A 26,177-nucleotide genomic window follows, 5' to 3' on the forward strand; every position below is an offset into this window, starting at 1 on the left:
GATTACTAAATACCAAAGGAATAGTCCTTGATCCACTCATTTCTTTAATACCCATCCACCTCCTTACAACCCCACCAATAAGCAGCACCCTCTAATAATTCCTCTATCAGGGTATTTCCCTCCAAAATGCCCATCTGAGTACAACCATCTGCCATGATAGGACCGAGGACATGTCTGCAAGATCCTTCCATTCTAGAAGACTGACGACTCTCTTCCAACAGTTCTCATGTGGTTTCCTCTTCCAAGGCAAGTCCTTTATCTATATAGTCTCTTAAAGTTCCTTTAAGGTCTCACCTCTGGTTTCCCTCTGTCTGCGCTGGTGCTGATTTAGTCACTAGATAAGTCACTCTACCTGCTCAGTGAGTCAGCAAGGATGACTGAGAAGAGCTTTCACACACTAACTGTTCCCTGTGCAAAGTTTGGCTTCCTGGCCTCCAGCTACTTCTTCTTAGAGTCTTCAAGGCCCTGGCTTCTTCCCCTCACTTACCTACTCATCCGGGTGTGTTAAGACCATTCAGACAGCTTCTCCCACTCAGATTCCGCCCTGTAGGTGAACTGAACGAGTTGCGGGCAGCTCTCTGGAGGCAGGTCCCCGCACGGAGAGCGCAGCAGTGTTTGCAGGAATGCTCAGTGCGTCCTTCACAAAAGGCCCAGCACAGGCCCAGAAATGGAGCTGAGGCCTCAGATACTAACAGCCTGTTCCTACAGCCTACCAGCTGCAGTGGTTACAAGTTCTAATCTATTACCATTGCAAGAAGACTTAATTTCTGGACTTAAAGGAAGTCGGATAATAATTTATCCTATTAGCTTTGCCTGTGTGAATTGACAATGGCTTCCTTCTGACATGACAGCATATTCTTCCAATTCATCTCTTTAAGGGGATGAATTGGGAGAGTCTGGAGTAAGAAAGGAGGGAGGGCCAAGGAAGAGACTGCTAAAGGAACCAGCCAAAGAAAAGACAATTTTTTAATTAGAAATGGGGAGGGGGTCTTGGAGATACTTGGCAAGACTGAGATATCTCAAAGCATGTTTGCATTTCATTTGGTTACTCTGATGAGGGAAGTTATTGCACCTACTGGATGTACTGTGTGCACGTGTGTCAGAAGAAGGTTCTGAAGCCACAGAGAAGTACGAAAACAGAAAGAATGAGGAACTGACCTATTCCATGCCCTTCTTGTTCCAGTCTACTGTGCCTGCAGGGAAGCTTTCTCTTTCTTTAGCCCCCTCTGCCACATTCCTGTTTGAAGTCTACATCTGCTCTGACCAATGGTATCATGTCAGCTGAGGCCACCTTCACATCATGGGTGTTATCAAGGCTGGCCAGCCTTGGGATGGCAAGATGCTGACGACAGAATAATGGTTTATAGCTTCGAAATTTAGGGATGTGGAGACAGAGAAGGGAATTTCCAAGTTAATTCAGAAACCTTATTTATGAGGAAAATGAAGGCCAGGGAGATGTGACTTGCTCAGGTGTCACATAGCTGGTGATGCAGAGACCAGATCTCTGGTCTTTGGGTTCTCAACCCAGCACTACCACGAAACACCAGCAGAGCCATGGTGACTGACACATCCAGGGGGTGCCATTTACAGAAACTGCAAAGTGATTAGTGTCTCCTGGAGTTGGCAATTTGGTGCAATCCCTTACAGTTTGCTTCCAGGGAGAGGAGCGAGAGAAGGGGAAGACCTTTCACACCGGTACTTTATGGGTGCTTAATGCTCTGACACAGTGCCCACTCATGCCTTCATTCAAACAGCTAGAGCTGAGAAATCAGGCCACTCTTCCTTTCTCTTCAACCACAAATGTTCCAAGGCATGTGAGTTCTGATGGCAGCCCAAACAGGTAATAAATTAAAAGGAGCATTTGTTGCTTATGCCACCTACCCCCCCCGCCCAAACAAGAGCATAGAGATCATGTATCCCTGTGCAGGGAAGGCATACAGAAGCTAAATCATGTCAGAGGTCTGTTCAAGGTCAAGATGACCACTGAAGCAGAGAAGTCTGGAGTCCTGCTTCCACATCTTTTGCCTTTCCTGGTATGGTATAAACTAAGGGGACCCTTGCAGGGAAAGCTCAGACAGCCCTGGTTGACTCTGGGGCCTTCTCTGACACATGGTCTAGGAAGCTAATAAATGTCTCCTCTTCCCAACCACCTCAACAAATCCTCTCTTGGGAAATGGAGTGGTCCTGGCTATAATTTTATCACATACATTTAATTAGAATCTGTCTCCTTCATGATGGTTTCAAGCCAAGTCCCAACAGAAACATTCTAAAAGAACAGCCGCTTTCGACCAAGGATCTTTTAACCAAGTTAATTTAGCAGAAATTTGCCATCTTGGATGGGATAGTGTTACCTCTCTTTTTGACTTCAAAGCTGGGAAGAGAAGGGAGGTGGAGAACGCAGAGAAATAAAGAGGAGGGCGGGGGCTTCCAGCAAATGAGTTTTCATCTATTAAGGAGTGGTAATTTCTGCTAGCTCCCCTAGAGACTGGTCCCCCTCCAATAATGGCCTGACTCTAATGATTCCCACTCCTAAGCAACAGCCTGTGTTCTGCTGGTGTTGAGACAAACTGTGCCAGAGAAATTCCCTTTCTCTCAGAGGTGCTGCTATCATTACGCAGGAGAGATTAGCCAGCCAGGAAGACGTGCTCTTGGTGGGGAGCGAAGATAACGAGAAAGAATGCTCTTCTCCAGTGGGCATGGTACTGCTGACCTAGGATATAAAAGGCTGAGCAGGAGACTAGAGGTCAGTGAGAAGATGAAATGGGCAGGCACTCTGACAAGAGGGAGACGACAAGAGAAAGGGAAAGCTTAGGTGCCTCCTGAGGAGTGATGAACTCCATGCAAGATAAGCACTGGCTGGCTGAAGGCAGGGGGAGGGCTCCGGGGTGTGGACTGTGGGTGTGGGTGTGGGCTGAGCTCGGACACAATGGACAAAAAGTGACGAGCATGAGATGTGAAACATGGTGATAAGTTCACTGGGATCAATTTCGGGCCCCTAAATATGGATCTTTTCCAGGACAGAAGTACAGGAATGTGGGCCCACACTGAAACTGGGGTGATAGCTATTACTGAGGCTGTGGTGTCAGCTGAAGGAGTGGGGTCCTCCCATTCTGCCCTCTCTCTTCTTATACACTGAAATCAGTGGGGGAAAACTAATACTGCGGCTGTAGTTTTTGCTGAGGCTACTGCCAGTAGATCTTGAGTAGGGGGTGGGGAGTCCCCTTATTTTGTCCCTGGTGGCTTCCTTGTGATGGAGACGGAATGCTTCCAGAGGCTGCTTTGCCAGATGTGCCAGCAGGCAGCCCGGCCAGAGAGCCTGCAGTGCAGACAGATGCCCTGGGCCGGATTCAGGACGGCGAGACCCTTTATGGTACTGCGGCTTGGTTCTGGGGCAGTGCCAGAGCGGCGGGGTAATGTTCCTCAGCCAGATTCATTTCCCCCCAAACCTCTCCAAATATGTGGGCCATGGAGGGAGGCAAATTTAATTAAATTACTGTGTCATGGGCTGCCCTTCCTGGGCAAGGGCTAAAAATGGGCTCACGCTGACATGCAGGCCCATTTGTGTACACAGAGCATGCGTTTCTTTGTGCCTGGGCCGTCAGGAGCTGGATGGGGCTGGCAGCGCCTGGTGCTGGCCCCAATGAGCTGGCCCCTCTGCCGCAGCAAGGCAGAGTCAACGATAAGCCAACCCAGGCCCCATATGGCTCTGATGACCTTTTCCTTTCTGCTTAAAAGATGACTGAGCGGCACTCCCCCTCCCTATATCAGTTCACTTCTTCTCAAACGCCTCTTCTGCTGACACGCGGGACTTTCCCGTAAGGCGGCGCCCTGTGCTGAGCTGGGGAAGGAGGAATGAAGCTGCAGAGAGGTGTGATTCACAGTAGGGCATGGGCAGGGTTTGTTTAGCTTGGCAGGAGATAGAGGGGTCTCCCTGGTGATTCTCCAGAGAGCTACTGCAGCAGTTCCTCACTGGCAACTCCGTGTAGCACAGAGAACCATTTTCAGGTGCCAGAGGAAAGCAGCAAAGCTGTCTTTCTCCCATCCCTGCATGAACGCCATGGTGGATACAGAACCTGACCATCACATGGAGGCAAGGAAGTTCAGCAGCAACTAGATTCATTTAATATGTGGAAATCAACAAGCCAAATAAATGCTGGCTGTGCTGTACATGTCAACCCCACGAGGTCATTCCATTTCGTTTCTGGTCTGGAAGGGGAGGCCTCACTACTCCAGTTTACAAAATACTACAAGGTTGAAGACTTTGCCCCTGAGTAGCACTGCTGCTGCTGGACCTGGGGCTTCCCTCTGCTGGTACGAAATGGCCTGAGGTGGAGCCAGGTGTGTGGAGCAGGAGACACTAAGAGCCTGGTAATGGGGTTGTCCGTTTGGAATTAAGACCCTGGAAATGTGAGCTGGGGAATCTTTCCCCACTTGTCCCGAGAGAACAGAGCCATAGCTCATGTCTAAAACTTTAGCGAATGTAACACCTGGAGCCTGAGACAACAGGAAACATCTGGGCACTTACACCCTCTCAGGTCCAGGGCATCCTGGCATCGAGCACACCCTCGGGTGATGTGAGCAGCGCAGGCAGCTCTGGGAGCTGAGGCAGGCTTACAGGCAGGCAGTGCCACAGTGAGTACAGAGGGCAGAAGGTGGGGGGCAGAACCTCCCGATCCCAATCTCCAAGCCTCTGAAGGTGCTCTTAGGGGCCTGGCAGGATGGGGAAGGCAGCATCCCCCCTTTGGAGCTCTTCTGTCCTCTTGACCTGTGCCAAGCAGCTCCAGGGCTATTCTCCTTCATATAATTGGGAATGGGGTTGGCAGTGTATCTGCCACAGGTTTTTGGCTGCAAATCTGATGGTTACTCTAAGAGTTAAGGCAAATACTATCAATTTGGGTCCCTGGGACCCAACTCGAGAACCTGGACTGTGCCCGTGAGTCACTCTCAGCCCAGCAGTTTTAAATGACTAGAATTTGTAGCTCAAAAACAAAAGCAGGCAAGTCATTAAAATGTGGTCAAAGGAGAAAACAATGGATCCAAAAGAGTATGTTTCCTAATTAAGAGGTTAAGCAACAATTGTAGCAGGAAGAGAGAGCAGCATATAATGCTAGAGGGGAGCCCGGGAGGGCAGGGCCAGTCGTGAAGAACAGGAAATGGATCAGCTTGGTGATCTTGGTGATCTGTGGCTTCAGAGACACGAAAAACTCCTGAGTATGGGCTATGCCCAAGGATCTTTCTTCCTTACCTGCCAAGTGGGACAGAAGAGAGTAGACCCCATCCCTAGGTTGTACGAGCTATGACATTTGGAGTGGAATAAGGTCTTTTTTTTTAAATAAAGATTTTATTTATTTATTTGACAGAGACAGCCAGCGAGAGAGGGAACACAAGCAGGGGGAGTGGGAGAGGAAGAAGCAGGCTCCCAGCGGAGGAGCCCGATGTGGGGCTCGATCCCATAACGCCAGGATCACGCCCTGAGCCGAAGGCAGATGCTTAACGACTGAGCCACCCAGGCACCCCTGGAATAAGGTCTTTTAATTCCATTCCACCCAAGTGGCCCCATGCTCACTGGGACAGAGAACACACCAAATGCCTAGCCTCGAACTATGGACAGAAAAGCAGGTAGCTCCTCAGGCAGTCCCTGTCTTCCTTAGTCAGATGTTACTGGTCCTTGGGTGCCGACAGAGATATTTTATCATTATTAAGGATTAAAAATATCCTCATCCTGAAGAAAACACCCCAGGGAATACATCTCAGTCCCGATATTACCCTATAAAAAGGGTTGGCTTTGGGGGCTTATGTTCCTGTTTAAGCAGCCTAGGACTGGGACAGTTTTCTTCATCGCGAAAAAAGCCTTGAAATAATGTGTGTAACAGCTAAGTAGGCCTCAGGATGAAACATGTGAACGTTAGTACTGCTGAACCAATGGCATTGCAAAGCTGCTGGGGTCCCTTAGGTTTACCGATGACCCAAATGAGCTGCTGTATTTGCTCTGTGTGCCCCATGCAAGCCACACAGGTGGAGCAGACTGCTGCCGCAGCACTCCCTCCCGCTGCTGGCCGTTGCTACGGGGTCTGGCTGTGGGTCTGTCTCTGAGAGCCTGCTAGACGGGACACCCTGATTCCTGTGGCTTGTCCAGCTCAGCAGAGCGGGGCCATGGGGAAAGGCAGTGAGGCCCCAGGGCTACTGCAGCAGATCCTTCTCATGTACAAGGTCACCCACGACCCCGTTTGCATTTGTTACCTGTCACTTCATTTCTCTTGCCGACGGACAAGGAGAAGGGAAATGAATTGATTACAGTGGTGTATTACAGGGCACTACCTTTCAGCACCTTAAACTGGACTGAGGAACTGAGCAGTGGTGCACTGAGAAGTTGTCAAGTCTGCATTTAAGGGAGGAAAGGGGAGGAAGAGAAGGAAAGGTGCTTTCTGGCACCGGCTCTCTCCTCTCTCTCTCTCTGCTCCCAGTAATAGTTAGGAAGCAGAGTGGGTGGAACTAAGCATATTTGCAAAAACAGATTAGCTCTGATGGAGGCTGAAAAGTATCTTATACACAACGTGAACTCAGACCCTCCTGTACCCTTTTTCTGTGTGCTTCAGATACAATTTTTATCACGATTCCTAGGGTTATATGCCAGGGTATGAACTAAGACTCGTCTTCATCTTAGCCCCAGGTTGACCAGTGGCCAGGGGCTGGCCCAGCCCCTTCATCTGGGGGAAAGCAGGGCAGGAGAGGGACGGGAGTGGCAGACGTCGCTGGATAAGGCTGGGGCCATCTGCACTACTGTGAATCAAGGTTGGCTCAGACAGAAGGCGCGAGGGAGGAGGTGCAGCTGCTGATGGCTCAGACAGCTTGGACCTGTCCAGGCAAACAAGCCGCTCAAGTGCAAGAACAGCCAGCCAAGTAGGCAGAGCACGAATAAGGACTTAAAGCTTGAAATATCTGACAAGATATGGAAGGAGGGTAGGAAGCTGTCTGGGATTTCAACTGGTGTCTGGCCTTGCTTTTCACTGCTAAGGCAGACTCTTCTGCTGCCGAAGGATGGGATGTGCTATTTGGGAGCCTGTGGGCAAGCATTCTTTGAGCTAAAATCTTAAAGAAATATTCACCTTAAATTGCAAAGACAGCTCTGGACTGTTCTCCCTCACTAATGCCCTCTAAAACAAAATCAAACTATTGTCCACAGATAATCTATCTCTGCTCCAGTCACTTGCCCAAGGTTAAGAGCAGTGGGCCGTGTGAGAGAGAGTGTGTGTGGGGTGTGGGCGGGGGACCCAACCATACTGTACCATCAATCGCACAGCCTGGGAACGGTGTCTCAGAACCAGCTAAGGACGGTGACGTGGGGTGTGCAAAAGAGGCAAATGCATGCTCTCCTCTTCCACAGTCCAGGGCGGGTGGTGGTGGGGAGGGCAAGGCCAGCAGTGGGACGTTCAAGTGCTATCAAATCTCCTTCTAGTGAAGACTCTTTGAGACAGTGGTTCTCAGTCCCAAGTATACATTGCCAGCACTGAGGAGCTGTTAAAAAATCCCAATGTTCAGACTCTAGATCAAATGCAGAGGCATCTCCAGGAGTGGTGACAGGATTTTGATATTTTAAAAATATAGCCAGGTGATTCAAGGGCAGGCTCAGGATTAGAACCCCTGCTTTCGAGTCTAGAGGGAACAGGGAAAGACTCTGTGGTCACGCTGGTTTCTGACAGGCAGGACAATCCTGTCACTGAGGACAGAAGTGCTTCTTGTACATAGTTTTGCTTTAGCTGAGCTAGTGCCCCTGAGGTTTCACTGAGGTTCGGGAGGAGTAACTTCCGAGAGAGCTGGACAAGTGTCAATTGACTGACTGCCCTGGAAAAACAAAGGGAAACCTTCCTGCAAACATGTCACCCTCCTCAGAGTCCCAGGTGAGGAGGGGAGGGGACAGACTGCTCAGAGGCCCATGAATATCAAATGGAAGAAACCAAGGCACAGGGACACTATCATTTATTCCAAAGGAAAGTGGAAAGAGAACCAAAGAGCATGTTTCTCTCTAGCCGTGAATGGTCAGAAGCGCTCCCTAGTCGCACAGGCTGCTCGACAAGCTAACTCAGGCGGGGCTCAAGAGCACCACACAGTTCAGGTTCATAAGCCCAAATGAATGAGAAACTACTTTTTAAAATGCCAGGTTTCTGACCCTTAGCCTAGCGGCATTCCCTGCCATAGCCCTCCTCTGGTTCACTTCCTCATCTATATGCTTATTTAGAGCCAGTGCAGTGACTGGCACTGTGCCAGGTGCTGGGGAACGATGGAGACGAAAGACTTGGTTCTTGCCCTTGCGGAGCTCCTACAGTGGGGGAAGCAACAAGATGGAGAGCCCAAGGCTGGCAACAGGGAGATACGTACTAGGGAGCATAAGAGAGTCAGGGAAATCTGCCTCCTCCCATCCAAACGGTCCAGTGAAGGCCATACGGCTCGGAGTTTTGAAGTTTAGTGACTCTGAGGCTACTTGTTCTGAGTGGGCAGAGGAAGAGACTGCCCGTTGGCATTGTGAATGTTCGCACTGAATAGTGGTAGGACCAATAGTGATTCAGACCCTGGGGAAAGACGGATGCTCTGGGCCCTCCTACAGAGGTGCAGGGGGTGACTTCTGCACCTTTCTCAAGCTGGCATTTGCTGAAAGGACTATTCCAAGTTTTCCCCAGGAAGTGGGAAGAAGGACACCCATGCACTCAGTAAATACTATTGGTAGCAAAGCTCTGGGCTGGTCGAGTGACCTTGGGCAGTCTGTAGCTTTCCCTCTGCTTCAGCTTCCCTTAGCAACACACAGACTTGCTTATAGGTATACTTCACAAAGCCCCCTGCATAAAGAAGAGCCAGCAGCTTGCTCATGAATGGAGAGGTGCTAAGTCAGTGTCCTAAGCCAGGCTATGGTATTTAAATGTAGCATGGAAGCTTCCAGCCAGAGCTCCAGAGCACCGTTTACTTGGGCTGCAGCAAGCTTCTGTTTATCCCACCTGCTGAGCAGCCAGAGTAAAATACTGCTTGGGAGTTGGGACAGGTGCTGATGACACAAAAGAGCCCTTACACACTTGCACACAGGACTGAAAGCACATGGACTCCCGGGAGGGGCAGGGAGGTGCAGTTTCAGCCCCCTCTCCCCTCCCTCTAGCTTCAGCAAAATCTCACTAGGTAAAGCGCTGAACACTAAGGAAATCAGGACCCTCCTGTGCATGTGTCACCATGTAGTGGTCTTTTATTGCCCTGGTGTGGCAAGAGAGGTCCTCAGGGTGTATGGCAGGAGGACTGGCAAGTGACAAGGCCAGGAAGGCCCAAAGCACAACAGCTTTTGGGAATGGGTGGTACTGAGGTCAGTAGAAGAAAGTTGCACAGTTGTCCACTCTGAATTCTGATTCTAGGTGTCATCTGTTCTTTGAGCCCACGCCGTTCTTCACCTCCTCAGGAGCTCAGGGTCCATATTACTTATAGGAACTTAGCCTGAAAGGTCATTCTTACCTCATGCAAAGCCCCAAGTCAGAGCCGATCTAGGGTGTGGGAATCCAAATTTAATCTTCTAAACCACTGGTTCTCAACCGTAGCTGAACACTAGAATCCCCTGGAGAGATTCTAAGTTTTTTAAAAACATTTTTTATTACTAAAAAAACTTTGATTTGAAAAATTCGAAACACTGGAACTAGAGAATAGTAATGAACTCCCATATACTGACCATCCAGATACAGTAATCATCAAAACAGATCTGCTTCATCTATCTCCCTTTTTCTTTGATGTATTTTAAAGCATATCCCAGACATGATGTCACCTCACCTTTCCATACTTCAGTATGCATCTCTAAAAAACAGCCGTTTTCTTACATAACCACAATGCCATTATCGCACTGAACACAATCAACAAACTATTCTTTGGTATCACCTAATATGCCTGGGGAACTTAAAATAAAAAGCTGGTGCCTGGTGAAACCAGAATCTTCGCAAGGAGGCCCAGGTATGAGCATCTTTCCTAGACGTCCCTCACTCCAAGATTCCAGTGTGCAGCCAGGGTTGAGAACCACTGCCCCATCCATTCAGGATCCTGCTATGGGGGGCTAATGAGAACTCCGTGAATATCCTTTCACCCCTGATCACATGGTACACAATAAAAAAAGCCAATGAAAAGGTGGCAAGTCACAGAACATGATAAAGTGAAGGAAACAAGGGGCACCTGGGTGGCTCAGTCAGTTAAGCGTCAGACTCTTGATTTCAGCTCAGGTCATGATTTCAAGGTCATGAGACTGAGCCCCAAGTTGGGCTCCAAGCTGGGGGCAGAGCCTGCTTAAGATTCTCTCTCTCCCTCTGCCCCACCCCCCTCCCTCCCTGGAGCCCCTCTCTAAGTCAGCAAGGTACAGAATGGGATCTACTGTATAACGCAAGGAGCTGAGGCCTGCCCACTTGATCCCCTAGATCCATCAAAGGTCTGAGAGGCCTGGAAAGAGTTGTTCCCAGCTGCCCAGTCTGCTCAGAGGGAACCTCAGCACCTCACACCAGGCCAGCCTGCATTATGCCTCCTCTCTATTTCTAGCTCTTCTCCCTTCTGTACACGCTGTCTCTCTGGCCTAATATTCTGGCAAACTCAGAGCTTCAGCACCTGGTCTTAGACAGGATTAATTAGGCCTGTGGTGAGGGGGTGTGCCAAAACTTCTTGGGCGTTGGCGCTAGGGTTTGGGACCACAGTCTTCAATTTTAACTATTTATTTTATTTAAAAAATAACTAAACAAAACATCCACCAGAAACGATGAGGCTGTATCACTGCAGCTAAAAATACCTCTACCGAGGGCGTCCGCTCACCAGCTCTTCAATTAGAGATGCTACAGGGCCCTTTGTGAGCTGTGTGGAGTTGGCAGCTCCGCAGGGGCTCTGGGCGGCTGGGGACAATCCCCGGAGCAGTAACTAGTGACTGCTGGGTGGAGGGGGGCTGGCAGACAACCAGCCAGCCAAGATGACTGGCACACACAGGTAACTCCCAAACCCCTCTTTTGCTTTATGGACCTGGTTCCCAAGCCAAGAAACCTCATGCCTTCTTTCCACGATGGACCAAAATGCTACCACTGAGGATGCCTCAAAGTAACTGGGGACTGTTCAGGACTCCTCGAGGTTCACATGAGTGCGACAATGCCCCCAGTCTGGCTCAGGGTGTATCTGTGCTGCCGGACAACTTCCGAGTTTGAGTCAGTGCTAACTAGACACAGGTGGGCATCTTGGCAGACTCAGGAAAGGGGTGCTTGAAATGCATGCCTGACATCTGAAGGGGGAAACTGAGTGAGGTATAGGACTTCATGGCAACTAGGGTGTCTTTCTCTGGATCTCTTTTCTAGGTCTTCTCAGTCCTAGAGGTCATTCAATCTAGCACGCTCATTTTTATGTGGGAAGATGAAGCCTTGGAGAGGTTAAATGATCTTTTGTCAAGGTCACAGATTTAGTAAGTAGAGGAGCCAGGACTTACACATGGGATTTTTTATTACAAGTACAGTGCTCTGTTCTATACTGTATCATCCCAATGAACGGATCCTTTCTAAGCATTCAATGAGTGTTTAAAGAGCTATTGGAAAAGGTGTTTTCAGTTTACGTGCCAAAGGGACCAAAGAATGTCAGGTGAGAGTTCCCTGGATGACCTGGGAAATTTATAATCCCCTGGTTCTGCAGAATTCAAGGGTCAGACTCAGCAACTGAATCAGACGTTCAGGGGGATAGCACCACGGATCTGCGATCTTCATTTAACCAGAGATCCAGAGCCATTCCCTTCTTCTCTGCCTGGGGGAGTGGGAAACACCTGGTATTAGCTTGACTGGGGGATACCAGGAGAAAAGGGGGCAAGGATAAGGCCACATCTGTCTGGTTTGATGCAGGCATTGACCTTTTTCATTTCTTGGCACTGTGTATGACCCTTATGAAAGAATCTGGAAGCTTAAGTCAAGAGCATGGGAGGACTGGGTCAAAAAACAAGCAGTAACCATTCAGAGGTATGGGGGAAGGTGTAGATTGGTTTAGAAAGAAGAGTGCAATGCAAACTGAACGTTTCTGGAGTGTCTACTGTCTAGAGTCCTGTGTTGTCCAATATGGCAGTCACTAGTCACATATGGCTATTTAAATTAAAATTAAAAATTTATTAAAGATTCTGTACCTCAGTTCCACTACCCACATTTCAAGTGCTCAATCTCCGTATGTGGCTAGTGGCTACTATACTGGACAGTGCAGATAAAGAACATTTCCATCACCGCAGATAAAGAACATTTCCATCACCGCAGAAAGTCTCGCTGGACAGTGTGGGTAGACTGGTTGTCTTCTCGCATTTCTTGCCGGCCATAATGAGTTGCTTCTGACACCTCTTTGGGAAAGAGTTGAACTTGGGGAAGCTAGTCCAGCAAACCTACTAAACTTAGGAACTCAAAGAAGCTTAGAGCAACTAGAAGCGTGAATGTCCCAGTGTACTAGACTCACCAGGCCCTAACCCCTCTCCCCTCAGGGCCTTGTCTGCTTGTTCACAGCCATTCTGACCTTTGCATATTTTATTTGGTTTCTATTTTACGATGTGTTAATTGATGTTTAATATAGCTTAACTCTGCGTGGTGTTCCAAGCCCCTCACTAGGGGGCCGCTCACAGGCAGAAGCACAATTAATAGCAATCCCCAGAAAATTATGCCCTGTATCAAAGTTGTCATTGTACCATATAAATGCTTATTATTAGTATTGAATTCTCCAGCCCTGACACCTCCCTGTGTTTACTAGGTAGCAGATAAACCTCTATGTTTGTGCCTTCCCTACTCTACCACACCATCAGGACTAAATATAGCCTTTGTGTGTATGTTTAGCTCCATTTAGCTGTGCTTTGGAAAAGGGGGGAAAAAAATCAGACTTAATAAAATTAAATTGCTGGAAAATGTGATTTGTTCCTCCCCCACTTGACAAGCCCTTGAAAGACACACAGACATCACTGCTAACGAGATGGGTAACCAGCCTCATCTACAAGGTGGGGGCAAGGCTCAGAGCCTGCTAACATGGCACGGTTTTCGGATCTGCCTCCTCTAAGAGAATAGAGGGAGCAGGCCCAAGAGCGCAGGACGCTGGGGGCAAGGGGTGATACCCTGTGGCCTGGGAGAAAGTGACCAGAAAATAGTGCCTGAGCTGGAGTCCTGCCCAAGGAGTTAGAGGGCAATACATTTTACCCCTGCCCTGCAACTCTCTGTTTGGGGGGGAAAAAAGGGGGAAAAAAAAAAGATAAATAAAAAAGCAAACAATGTAAACCTCCCCACTACTCCAAAAGGAAAAACAAAGCCCCTTAATTTAAAACGGTTCAGTACTTTTTGGTTGTTTCTTTTGGGTGTTTTTGAAGCTTAGTTTTTGGCATGAAAAGATAACAGCTTTTCTATGATCAGTAATCAGGAAAAGCAAATGGAAAATTCCAGGCTTGTGAGACACCTGTACTCCTCCCTCTCTGGCATGCCTTCTCATCCTGTGTGCATTCTCTCTGCACCCCTGTCTAGTTAAGAGTCTTCTTTACAGAATGCTGAGGCCCCAGATGACTTCCTCCTCTGACTTAGCCTCGTGTCCTTTTCTCACCAAAATAATACAATTTAGAGAATGCACGTGTTCATGTCTTCTGTCCACCTCTACCACGTACACCCCATTCCCTTTTCTATGCCACTGTCAGTCTTCCACTATTACCCATACTGCCAGTGGATGAACAGGTGGCTGTCTGGGAGGCAGGTGAGGGTGCAGGTAAGATCAATACGACGGGAATGTGGAGATGTTAGCTCTCCCGTGCATTACTACATGAGTGTGTCCCAAGGATTACCTTCCTCATGCCTCAGTTTCTCAAATACTATGAACTGTTTCTATTGGACTGTGTAACCTCTAGAGCCCCGACAGTTCTCAAATGCTCTAATTCAGTATTCTGAAGGCTGTAGACTCAAGTCCTTGGAAACTGAATGGGTCATTTTATTTCTATTTATAATCCATTTTTAATTTTTGCACTCAATGCTCTATGGAGAAATGTAGATTCTAAATTCTTCCACCCAACAAAGGAAAAGCTCTATTTTAGGCTGTTTGACAGGGAAATATTTCAAACTACACTGAATTTCCCACATTATATTTGTTTTGCCTTCTTCCATCTTTCCCTAAAAAAAAGTAGTTTCTAAAAAGCCATAAATGCTTTCTGTGCTCAAGCATAGCAGGAATGAGGCTGCCTTGGCTGAAGGACGAAGATGGTGCCGATCTCGGGCCCCAGTGGGGCAGGACTGTTTGCCATCTGCTGCACTAGTTGCCTAGTCTCCAAATCAGGCCTGGTTTGTAGTTTGCTGCAAATATTAGGAGCTGAGCCGCTAGCGCTTCTTACCCATGGCAAGCCTTGAACCCTTTGTACTCTGGCTGCCAGGACGATCTGAAAGCAGGGGGCCACTTCCCATCTTAGGAGAAAAACATGTGCATTATATGGAAATAGATTTTTCTTTTCCCTTCCTCTCCTCATTCCCAGCCATTCTGAGTGCTTTAGACTGAAAGGGAGGAAGACCTGTCCAACAAAGCTGAGGAAGGTGATGGAATTGTCAGAGACTTCCCCTGCCCCATCTATGCAGGCCAGCATGGTTTATTCATGATCCATGGGAAAAGAACAATCGTCCTGCTGGCAGCTTCACATGTAATTAAGCAGCTTCACAGAGAGCTGGCCGCCTTCTCCAGGTTTGGCATCTGCAGACTGCAGAGCTACCTGACATAGTGACACTGGGTTTCTAGTGAAATCTTCCTTCCGGGAAAGGGGCATCCAAAATAGTGACCTAAACCCACTGGGCACTCAGGAAACATGACTGTGATGGCAGTGCTCTTCTGGAAGCCTGGCCCTGTACTTGGGCTGACACAAAGGACTGCAAGCTCCCTGATGGCAACAAGCAGCTCTGGGGAACCGCAAGTCCCAATGGTCACCATTAACTGCCCACTCAGGTAAGTAGCTCCCTCTGCTGGGTAGAGGTCATGGCGCAGGGTAAGCTGCCGGGTGGCCCCCCAAATACTTTCCCCTCAGCCAAAACTCTACCCCCAGGAGTTTCTGGGAACTGGTACATGCCGTGCAAGGCAGCAGACTCAAGCTCTCTCCGCCCCTCTGCCGTGCGGAACGACTTTGCTCGGTGTGGTGGGCAACAGCTGCTTATGTGTATAGATGCGTTAGAGGAGCAACAGAGTTCACACTACAATACATAAAGAGAAAAGCGGCTAAGTTAACCACGTTTTGCCTTTGTAGTCAGTGCTAACTTGCCTTTTAAGAGCCCTGGGAGTCAAAGACCCCTGGTCATCCCACTAGGTGAGTGAAGTAGTAAGTACTTAGCATTCGAGATGCAGTTTTAAAAATGAGCTCTACTTAGGGCATGGCACCGGAAAGGTCATGGGTTGTGGGTGTTTCCATCACCTTTCCCAACAAAGAATCAGAGGGCATCTCAATGAGGGAGAACAGAACACCACACAGACACACCCCCCCCTTCCTGTGCTTGTCTCTAGAGTTGAGAAAGCAGCGGATAAAAACTGTCTCCATTCTCCGTCCCCTGGTAGATACAGACCCCCTCCTAAGCACAAGAGCCCTTCCTTCACCCCCTGACTCAAGCTTGACCCTAGGCACCCAGATCCCCCCAGGGTGAGCCCAAGTTACTGCGTGAAGCCCCAGCGGAAACGACAAACGTCTGAGTGTGCAGCAAAGCCAGAGCTAGTTCACAGGTGTTGTGGACTTTTTGATCCCCACGTTCAGTGTACGAAAGGAAGGCTGTGCCCTTTAGAAGAACAGGGGCGAGGCAGTGCTGGGTGAGGTGGTGGTGTCTATCAACTGACGCCATGCTGCCTCTTCTTGAGAGCACCGCACGTGCGGTGAACCCCTCAAATAAAGCCGTGGAGCTGAGGAACAGACTCCACAGTTTTCTTGCTCATTACCTGAAGTCTCCTTCCTCCCTCAGCTTTGATTACAGGAGCCAAACACAGTGGTTCTCTCATTCCTATTAAAGCAGCCTAGATACAGGCGTCATCTCAGCTACAGCTCAGCAACTAACAGGCAGGGAGAGGTCACTGGTGGCCTGGTAGGAAATGGATAGCTCATGATGAATGAATTGGTACTGCCTGCCATTTTTACTTGCCATCACTTTAATCAATAAGGGAAAAGGTGAACTGCTATTGATCTCTTCAACACCTCTCGACGATACTGTACAAATTACAGAAACACAAAGGGGAGGGTGAAAGCATCAGAAAGGAAGGACAGATGAAAGAAGTCTGGGCAGGGTGAGAACGCTGCATCTTCCCAGAGGTGGTCTCCCCGTCGCTGGGTGTTAGGCATGCTTGGGTGCATGTGTGAATGTGTCAGGAAGAGCCCTTCCTCACACCTTGAAGAGCTGGCCATGGAGCGTAGTCTCAGGGCCTCCCTCCGCACTTCATGTGCCTGCGAGGCCTCCTCAGGGCAACAGGGCGTGTGAAACCATATGGCTTCCCTTGATGCAAGGCTAGAAGTCTGTATGTTGAGAGGCGCTATGGGTCCCAAGGCCTCATGAATTTTTAAAGTTGTCATACTTGAGTGGTGTCTAGCTGGGTTATCTCAACAACTAATATAATTCCGGATGGGAAAACAAGAATCAAAAGCTCCCAGGGCAAACTCCAGCTTTGCCATACCGACCCCCCAGCCTTGGGTCGACAGCCAAAAAAAAGCCAGACAGGAAGCTAATAAAGTAGAACGGTCTTGCAACATACTTGATAATAACAAAGATCATGGTTCCTGGGGCTCAAGCCCATCCTCTAAAACACCCTGGGCTGAGAGACACATCACAAAGATCAGAGGTCAGGGCCAAAATGTGAGAGGTCTCATCTGAATCCTGGGACAATGATCATGCACAGACAAGATGACAATGTAACAGGCAGATTTTATGGCAGGGTGGAAAGGGAAACCTGCCTAGAGCTAAGCCCGTGAGGTAAAGAATGGTCACATCTCAGGATCTAGGACCACAGGTCCATCTCCTGTCTCATCAACCGGGTCTAATTATTCAGATGCAGGCGAGAAGAAAAAAACAAAGCAACCACAGGTCCCTCTCCAGGTCACACAGTGACCTCAGCTCGTGTGTGATTATTCGCCTTCTACGTAAGTGGGAAGAACTAGGGGCTCCTCGGATCCTCTGCGCCATGCCTTAGTAATCACCTTTCAGCTCTCTCCAGGCACAACAGGGTCGAGTGCTCCCATTTTGCAGATGGTGAAACCAAGCAGGCAGTCACATATCCAACATGAAAGAGAACCCAACCTTTAAAACCCATGTGTGAAAAGGGCGAGAGCCCTTCAGGGCGCTCTTGGCACTTGCTTATATGATTCTCCAGAGACAATGACTCAGGGTGTAACTATGTAATTCTGGAATCAGTGACAACACAGTTCTCCAGCCCCCCCCCCCATGTTCCTCCCACAAATACCTGAAGGGCCAAAACATAGAGCAAAATAAAATGCAAGTTACAAAGCTGCTGATGTGGTTAGAGTGGAAGTGCTGATATTAGAAGGAGGAAGTGGTTAAGTGCACCCTGGGTGTTTGGAAACGGCCACGTCTGCAGCCCTGTAAGCTGATGAAGGATGAGCTCTGGCTGTCTCTGCCGGGCAGACAGAGAGATTGGCCCTATACTCAGAAGGTGGGAGCGTGGCTGTGAGAGGGCACGAAGATAAGAAACACTATTTAGCAAACACCAGTACCCTCCTACAAGGAATCTTCCAATCCGAAAGTGACCCTATTCTAAAATTACCATGTGGCAAGTGGCCAGGCCAAAAATCCACATCCAATCAGTGGTAATGGACTATTTGTTGCATTTCCTCATATAGGGTTGCAGCACTGCTATAAAAATCTTGGGTCAGTAGTTTCAGATTTATTTAACCGGAGAGGTACCAGCATCCTAACACTGCCAGCACTGGAGAAACCTTTGAAGGCAAGTAGCTTATGCAGGCTGCTGCTAGTGGTGGAGGGACCTGTTGGGTTTTACTTGCATAATCTTCCCCTTCTAGCTGTACATTCAATGCCAAGACCCTTTTCTGGTACCATTAGATAGGATTCCACTGTATTGAGAGAAGGCAAAGGGAGAAGAGGGAGGCATTATGCTAACCTGGAAAGAAAAATGGCACAATGAAACTGTTTCCAATTCAACTTTTCATTCCTGGCTCAATGGATAGCTTTTGTTCTTACTGCAGTGACTGTCCCAAAGGATTCGTCTTGGGTCCTTTTCTTGTCCCTTTCAATCCTCATTAACACCTTTATCTTTCTTTAGAGCTCGTGCCTGGCACTCCACTCTCCTCCAACCCTCCAATTTAATACAGATCAAAGACAAACCTATGGCAATCTTAGACTGCTGTGGCCATGCTCAGGTGGTATGGGGACAAAAAAGAGCAAAAGCTATTCCATCAGAGGATAAGGAAGCCCAGGCCAGCTAGGATCTAGATAGGTCATCCCTGTATCCCTCATTTTCAAGTCACAGTGACACCAGGAAAGGCGCAAGGTCAGAAGTCCCGTGTAAAAAGAAAGCACAGAGGGCCCTGAGTACTGGCAGATCATCCTCTAAATACTCGTGTGGCAGCTCATCGGCATGGCAAAGATACTCAAGACATTACTTCTTAGATGTCTATGAGGCATCTGTAGATTCCGGGCTCTTGGTGATGGTTCACCTTATCTGTCCATAGTCGAGGCTAGAAGAGGCTCTGTGCACAGGTTAGGACTCTGTGGCATTACCTCCAGACCTCTACTTTTCCACTGAATGTGACACTGCCTAAAAAGAAGAGATTCTAACGTGTAGGACCATGCAGAAGCAGAGGCAAAAAGACCCTGTTTCTTTGGCCTTTCTTCATAGAAGAATGACTGCTAACCCCTGATGGTACTTAGTCCTTTGAAAACTTAGATCAAGGATGGCAAACAGGTATCAGAGTAAATGCCAAATCCACTCAACAGGTAGTAGCTCCGAGGGTCCTGTTTTGAGAAGATTCTGAGCCCCAAGCCAAAGCAGTACTGTGACTAGAAACGTCTGCCATGGATGCTAGATGGGACTATGGGAGGAGCGTGCATATTTGCTATCCCTGGCTTAAACAGACAGGACTGGCGTGTGAAGAGCGCTGGCGAGGACTAACCATTGTTCTTTGTCGATTCTCATATGAATGCTGCTCCCAACACACATGCTAATGACCAGCCTGCCTCCCTACTCTGGGTACCATGGTTTGCCCACACTGAAGTTCTAGTCCTAGATTTGAGCTAAACTCTGAGAAGAATTTTCATTCGTAATAAAAATAATGACACAAGCTGTTGTTCGCCGAGTGTTTACTATTTACCAGGGCGCCAGTCCTGGGGATTTTACATATGTACGTGATCTCCACAATAACCCTCGAGAGAAGGTGCCTTCGCTGTAGGTGAGGGAGTTAGGTTTAGCAGGCCCGCTGCCCTGTGCAACCTCAGGAACACCGTTCTACTGGATTCTAGTATGCACTGAGACTGCCCTGGATTTAGAGAAACTAAGGATCATGTCCAAGGTCATTCAGTAAATGGTGCAGCTGGAACAAGAACGCAGGTCTGACTCTGCACATGTTACTAACAGAGTTTTTAAGTGACCAGGAAGGGAAAAATGTCCCTAAATGTTCTGGATATAGGTCTAAGGATGAACTTATCCTTCTTGAATAAGTGACACATGTTTAGACCAGGTTAGGGTATCTGCTGTTAATTCTCCAGCCCGCTCATAATCTTATTTCATGCACTACAGCATTTCATAACAGACCACTGGTCACTTTCATTTCCAAAATCCATTTAAGTTCAGCTGACCAGAAACTGTCACAGGTGGAGTGGCAAGTGGGAAGTTCACCAATAAAGCCAGATTTGGAACACAGAGGATCTTGTCTAGTCCTTGGCAACAGACACAGGAGTGGGCATGCTAATGGCAAGAAGAGGGCAGGGTTACGGTTGGCTCATCCATTAGAACAGTCACTCCTGTGTCCTTGGAGGAGTCACATGTGAAACACCAGAATGTTAGTATTACCTGGAGAGCAAATGAAATGTACAATCTGCTTACTCCTTACTAGCAGCTCTGGCAACCCTGCTATTGTATATTAAGGGCTGTGTTCTAAAAAGTTATCGGTTGAATTATATAATTCCAGAGAGAAGATATTAACATTCAGACAGTAGGTGTGTCTGGGAATGGTTAGGACAAACTGAAGACCCCCAAACATGCCAGCATGAAAGCTGACACTCAAATCTACGTGGGTGCTGGCCAATGTGTTGGGGTACCGTGTGAAGCTCTTCTGGAAACAAGAGAACGGGGCAAGTCTGCATGAGGTCATCTTTAGTGTGGAAAGTAAGTATGATCTGCTGGTCAGAAGATATGAAATAAAGAACTATTTTCTAAATTAGGCTCCCAGAAGGAAATGGACAGATTTCACAAATAAGGGATTTCATCTGAAAAAAATTTGGAGCTGCTTTTCTATTATATTATTATATTAAGGATATTAGCTTCCTTTTTTTTTTTCTGTTTCTTTTTTAAAGAGAACCCTTACCAAAGCTCAAGAAGCAGTGAACATTCAGGATGACTGAAGAGGTAAGACAAACCAGGAATTATTACTAGGGGCATCTGATGTAACTAAATTAAAATAAATGGCACTCAGTTCTCCTAGCACAATCCTTACCTATGAGGAGTCCAGAAATCTCTTAACTCCTGATAGAATTTCTCCATTCGTTTTGGGTCACAGGCTCTACATAGCTCTATAGAAGGTAGACCAGGACGTGCCTGGCAATAGATATTGTCCACAAGGATGGCTCATGAAGAAATTTATGTCAGATAGGCAGATAGTACTGAATACCATAGGTGGCAGGAGTTCTGCTTAGCAAAGCTCTGTTTGAAGAATCTTCGTGACCTTGTGTTCGTAACGATAATCTTGTAGTGAACCAATAAATGCATTCTCCAATGGCAATCAGTGCCCACTATACTCATTTCCAGGCTTCGATTTTTCAAAAAAAAGATTTTATTTATTTATTTGTCAGAGAGAGAGAGAACGAGCACAAGCAGGGGGGAGTGGCAGGCAGAGGGAAAAGCAGGCTCCTGAACAAGGAGCCTGATGTGGGACTCGATCCCAGAACTCTGGAATCATGACCCGGGCCGAAGGCAGATGCTTAACCAACTGAGCCACCCAGGTGTCCCTCCTGGCTCCAATTTAGATGAGGTTTAAAGCAAGTACTGTGGACCAATCTAGCAGAAAGATGCAAGAGGAAGTCATGTTTGAGCCTTTTGCATCTTTACTCTAAGACTGATGTGGGTCAGAAGTAAAGGTGGAGAGGAAAAAATCAGTCCAGGGACGCACCTCGGCATTGCGAAGCAACCTGTTTATGGAGGAAACAACATTTGTCAGGTCTAAGGGCTATACTTCCTATTTCCTTTTTCCTGGTAGGAACAAATTGAACTGGCAGAGGAAACATCAGAGTCTCTTAAGGAAGAGTTTACAGTAGTAAGGACCAATTCCCCAGGGAAAGGAAGAATCCCTCTGCTGAAAAGGATTTTCTTCCCTAAGACAGAATTATATCCTTGAGGCCTTCCTTACATGTCCCAAAGGAGGCCAAATCTCTTGTGGCCCTAAACCTTGTTCTACCTTATTCTGTCCCCAGTCCCAACAGCCAGGCAGGGATGTGAACACTAGTCTCGGGAGGGCAGTGAGGCCTATCAAACTTTACCATTCAGCCTATATGACATAATTACAGGTAATAGGATCTTGGCCAAGCCAGTGAAAAATTAGGCCCAGCAGCTATTTCAGAAGAATGGATGCAATTCTATGCTTGACTGGCTATGAAAGTTCCAAGCAGAAGAATAGGGAAACAGACAACAGCTTAGCTGAGCCAGCAGCTTTGCAGAGAGGAATCCCACTGGAGCCAGCACACTGCTGGCACCTATCAGCACATGCTGCTGAGCTAGCTTGGGGAAGGCTACTGGTGACTGGCTACCCAGGGAGTTTAAAAGCTGATAGGGAAGACCCAAGCAGCCAGGGGATGGGAAAAACAGGGCGACATGACAGTGTCCTCCGTTCTTCATTTTTACCTCACCTCTTTGCATTGTGATGCCATTTTCATTTAGGGAATGGAATGGGAATTGAGGGCCTTCCTTCTAGGGCTTTTAGAGATACCTGGCAAGGGCCAAGAACCCAGAAATGACAGGGCAGTGAATACGGAGGTAACAGCCTAGGATTTACATGGTATCCACAGCCTATCACTGAACAAGAATTAGTTGACTTGAACTTCAAAATAAACCCTTCGCCTCACTTAATAGTTTGATCCACAAAAATATAGGATGGGAAATACACCAGGGAAGTGAAGAGATGAGTAGCCTACTGGGAATATGATGAAGGGACACTAATGATTTCTATTTGAACACCACAAGTTTTTTAAAACACTCACACATCATGATCTCATTACCTTTAAGTATCTTGGTTGGAGAGCTCGGGAGACCCAGGGATGTCAGGGTCCCAAAGTAAGAGCAGAGTCAGGTCTTGGTAATGCACTTTTTCAATGAGAAGCTCCTGAGTTAGCCTGTGTGTCCGGCCTCAATACTCCAGTCTTCCTCCCCAACCCACAAATGCTGAGCTTAAAGAGCTTTCCCAAAGAACTACAAAGGACAACAAAAGAGCAGGCCTTCTTCCTGATCTTTAGAGTTAGGTCAGAGGGAACCAAGTAGTGGATCTAATGAATGTGTATTAAGTATCTTATACACTACTAAAGTACAAAGAACGCAAGAACAAAAGCATGGATCCTGTCCTTGAGAAGCTTACAATCTAGGGGGCTGGGGTGACTGAAACATAGATCCCTTCAATGTCATTGGTCAGTGCACGACAGATATGTGCACAGGATGCTATCGGGACCAAAGGAAGGGCATCCCACCCAGTCGGGGAGATCAAGGAGGTGTATCTGGAATGATAGGTTGGAATAAGAAAGCAAAGAAGGGGGATGGTTGATATACTGGGTGGGGAGCCTGGGTTGATCTAAAGAGTGGGAGAGAAGAAATGGAACGGTAAATATGGGGAACTGTGAGAATAAGGTCAGTGAAATGAATAGTGCTAAGACATGAAATTGGAGAGGTGATCAAGGATATATGTAAACTAGGGAGATTAGAGTACCCCACAGACAATGGGGAGTTACATATTTCTAAATGATGCACTTACTAGATACGTCTTTTAAGAAAGATTAGAAATAGGAATATGGATCTATATGGTCAAGCTGAAATGCAGCAAGATAGGTCAGAGAGGAATCATTATTAAACAGAGAGAGAGAGAGAGAAGAAAAGGAAAAGGAAAGTCCACAAAAGTCAAACAACAGATGAAGTGGGAATCAGGCAATCGAAAGATGTAAAAACTGTGACAAGAAGAGAATAAATAGTTTGGGAAGGCGTGGCCACAGCAAATCCCTAGGACCCCTCTGGAGTCTTGTGAGCATCCACAATCAGGCTCAGTGGTTCCTTACTGGAGATGAACTCTCAGTTTAATTGCTGGACCTTTAGCGAAGTCCTTTACAAATTAACTAGCTCCAGATATTTGAGGGTTGAGAAAGGACACAATACTGCTAAAAGAATGGACACATTCTAATAGAAAAATTGGCAAAATCTGGGGAGGAAAAAGCACCTGATTCGGAATGTAGACATTTGGGTTTGGGTATCTGCTCTACAACAAGCTCTGTGAATAGAGGCAGGTCTCTGTGCAATTCAGTTTCCTGAACTATGACCCCGGAATAGTCCTCGTGTAGGTTTGCTTTGAGATTATAATGAAATATTGTATATGAAAGCACTTTTACACTAGAAAATACTATATAACTGGAAAGCCTGATCACTATTAAGACAGGAGGTCTGACCGTGGGCTCCCTTCAAAGAAAATAGCCTTTAAACAAACTGAAAGACCACTGGTAGGGGATGAACCATCAACAGTGTATGGGGAGGTAAGAGTAAAGCCTTAGCCTCCAACAGCCCTCAACACCTCACGGAGTAAGAGGGTGGTTTAGAAAGGTGATCTTACTGCATTCCTTTTTCCCTGGGCAGTGGCAGAGGTCATCTAGAATAGGGGGTTCTTTGCAAATGAGTGAAATGCTGGTAGACAGCTGGCTCACCTTCCCAGCAGGTTATTATTTGTGGCTCAGCGAGAGTTAGGGGACCCAGGGACAGCCTGAGAGCAGTGTCTCACTGGCCTTACGGGCACCAGGTTTCCCTCACCCTTCTGGATTTCCCTGTGGCTTGAACTATCCTCATTACGTTCATCTGGAGATCTAACTTTGCTACTGTTCCTCGTCCCGTGTGTCTCCTGGACAGGGGGGGGACCTGCATGGGCAGAGGGGAACAGCAAGGGTGAGAGCACATACCACAGCACTATGGGGAAATCTGAGAAACAGTTTCAATGGTAAACTGCTTAGACCGTTCATTATCTTTCTCAGACAAGATGCAGCACACTTGGTGGTAAAAACAAAAACCAAGAGACCATTTTTCTTTTACTCTAAGGTTTCTCTCCCAAACATCTCTCCATAAATGTACACCAGTATCCACTGCCGAGCCCATATTCCTCTGAAACGTAAATATATGTTATGTAGACAGCAACAGTTGCTTGTGATCTTTTGTGCATCTTCGTTTTTAAAAAAGCAGGGGGTAGCGGAAGCGAGGGGATCCAGGATGATGCCCTGGCCACAGCAACCTGCAGCAGGAGCTCCCCAGGGGGGCATCCTCCCTTTCGATGCCAGCAGGAAAAAGGGAACAAGGTCAGGGCAGCAGCCGGAGTTTTCCGCTCAGGCTGTCCAGCACGAGGACATTTTCCAGGCAGCAGCAAAGGGTAATTTTTGAGATCTTAAGAGGACAAAGGAGTCACTGAGAAAGGTCTTGGAAATGATCACCAAACCTCCAACGTCCCACCTCCTGCCAGGGGGAAATGTACCTCTTACAGCCTAGAACTGTGAAGAGGGTTAAACTGTGGCACTGATCTCTTCTAACGCCGTAGAGCCCCTTCTCTAAGAGTGCAGGCTTTCCTGACAGCGACCGCAGTGCTGTGCAGGCAGCCGCTGGTCAGTGAGTGAGTGCTGGCTAGCTGGCCTTCTGGCAAGGTGTGAACAGATCCCACGTGACTGTTTTTATTCACAGGAAGGGCCTCAAAAGGAAGTGGGTGGCTTTGGATTGCCAGATCAATGTTTTAGACAGGAATACCAAGGCAGGAAAGAATCACCCAGAACCACATGATAACTGGAGCTCGAATACGGAGAGTTTGCACATTTAAGCCAGTTATCTACCCATCAGCTAACGCTCACCACTACTTCTGGGAAGATGCTAGCAATGGGCACAGTTCCCCATCTGGGAAGCTACACCAGATCTTCCTGTCCTTGGCAGTGCGGCAGAGAACTGCCTGAAAGCAGCAGCTGTATTGTGGGAGGGGGGCTCACAAGGGGGGGGGCACACAAGCTCATGCCATCCAGTGGGACACAGCACTCATATAGCTCACAGTCACAGCTCCAGAAACGGGCACAATGATCTCACTCTGCGTGGCCCAGAAGGAGCCCAGCCTCAAAGGCAGGGGACAAGAGAGCAAACTGTCATTTTCAGGGCTGCAAGTGATTTAAACCAACCAACTCAGCATAGACTTACCGTACAGCAAGGGTCAGAAAACTTGTGATAAAAAGACAGATAAGTAAATATTTTAGGTTTTGCAAGCCTTATGGCCTCTGTCGTACCTATTCAACTCCGCTGTTAAGAGTATGAAAGCAGCCATAGACCGTAATACATGAAACAATGAGTATGGCTGTGTTTCAGTAAAACTTTATTCACAAACACCGGCAGCGGGCCGGATTTGCCCACCCCTGCTACATACTGAGTCAGACTGGGAAGAACTGTTGAGCTAACTGGATTTCCTTTGAGTAAAAGTAAGTATGAAGTCTTTTCAGAGTTCCTTGGCTGCTTCAGCCTTCAAGGCCACAAAGACTCAGGTAACAAGCTGGTGTCTAAACTGCTCTTTTTCTTGCCCTGGAGCAGGAATGCCAGAACACCCAGACACCTGACCTGGAACAGTCTTCTCAGACTCCTAGCTCAGGGAAAGGAACAAAAGACAACTGGGGTGCCTGGGTGGCTCAGTCAGTTAAGTGTCTGCCTTCGGCTCAGGTCATGATCCCAGGGTCCTGGGATGAAGCCCCGCATCTGGC

At 47.7% G+C, this 26,177-nt stretch overlaps 2 protein-coding genes across 2 annotated transcripts in view; one reads left to right on the forward strand and one right to left on the reverse strand.

Moving 5' to 3' along the window:
• LRRC4 (leucine rich repeat containing 4) overlaps positions 1-20,639 on the forward strand; it is a 30,498-nt gene extending 9,859 nt beyond the window's left edge. The window contains exon 3 of the mRNA XM_087860845.1: positions 20,523-20,639. Within this exon, the coding sequence (XP_087716971.1) occupies positions 20,523-20,566 (44 nt within the window). The 3' untranslated portion in view covers positions 20,567-20,639. The remainder of the gene's footprint in view (positions 1-20,522) is intronic.
• The window catches only part of SND1 (staphylococcal nuclease and tudor domain containing 1), a 406,385-nt gene that overhangs the window by 66,732 nt on the left and 313,476 nt on the right, over positions 1-26,177 (reverse strand). The gene's annotated exons all lie outside the window — the stretch shown is intronic.

Source organism: Ursus americanus, chromosome 3 (genome assembly GCF_024610735.1).
Source record: "Ursus americanus isolate L20-20 chromosome 3, mUrsAme1.1.p, whole genome shotgun sequence".
NCBI lineage: Eukaryota > Metazoa > Chordata > Mammalia > Carnivora > Ursidae > Ursus > Ursus americanus.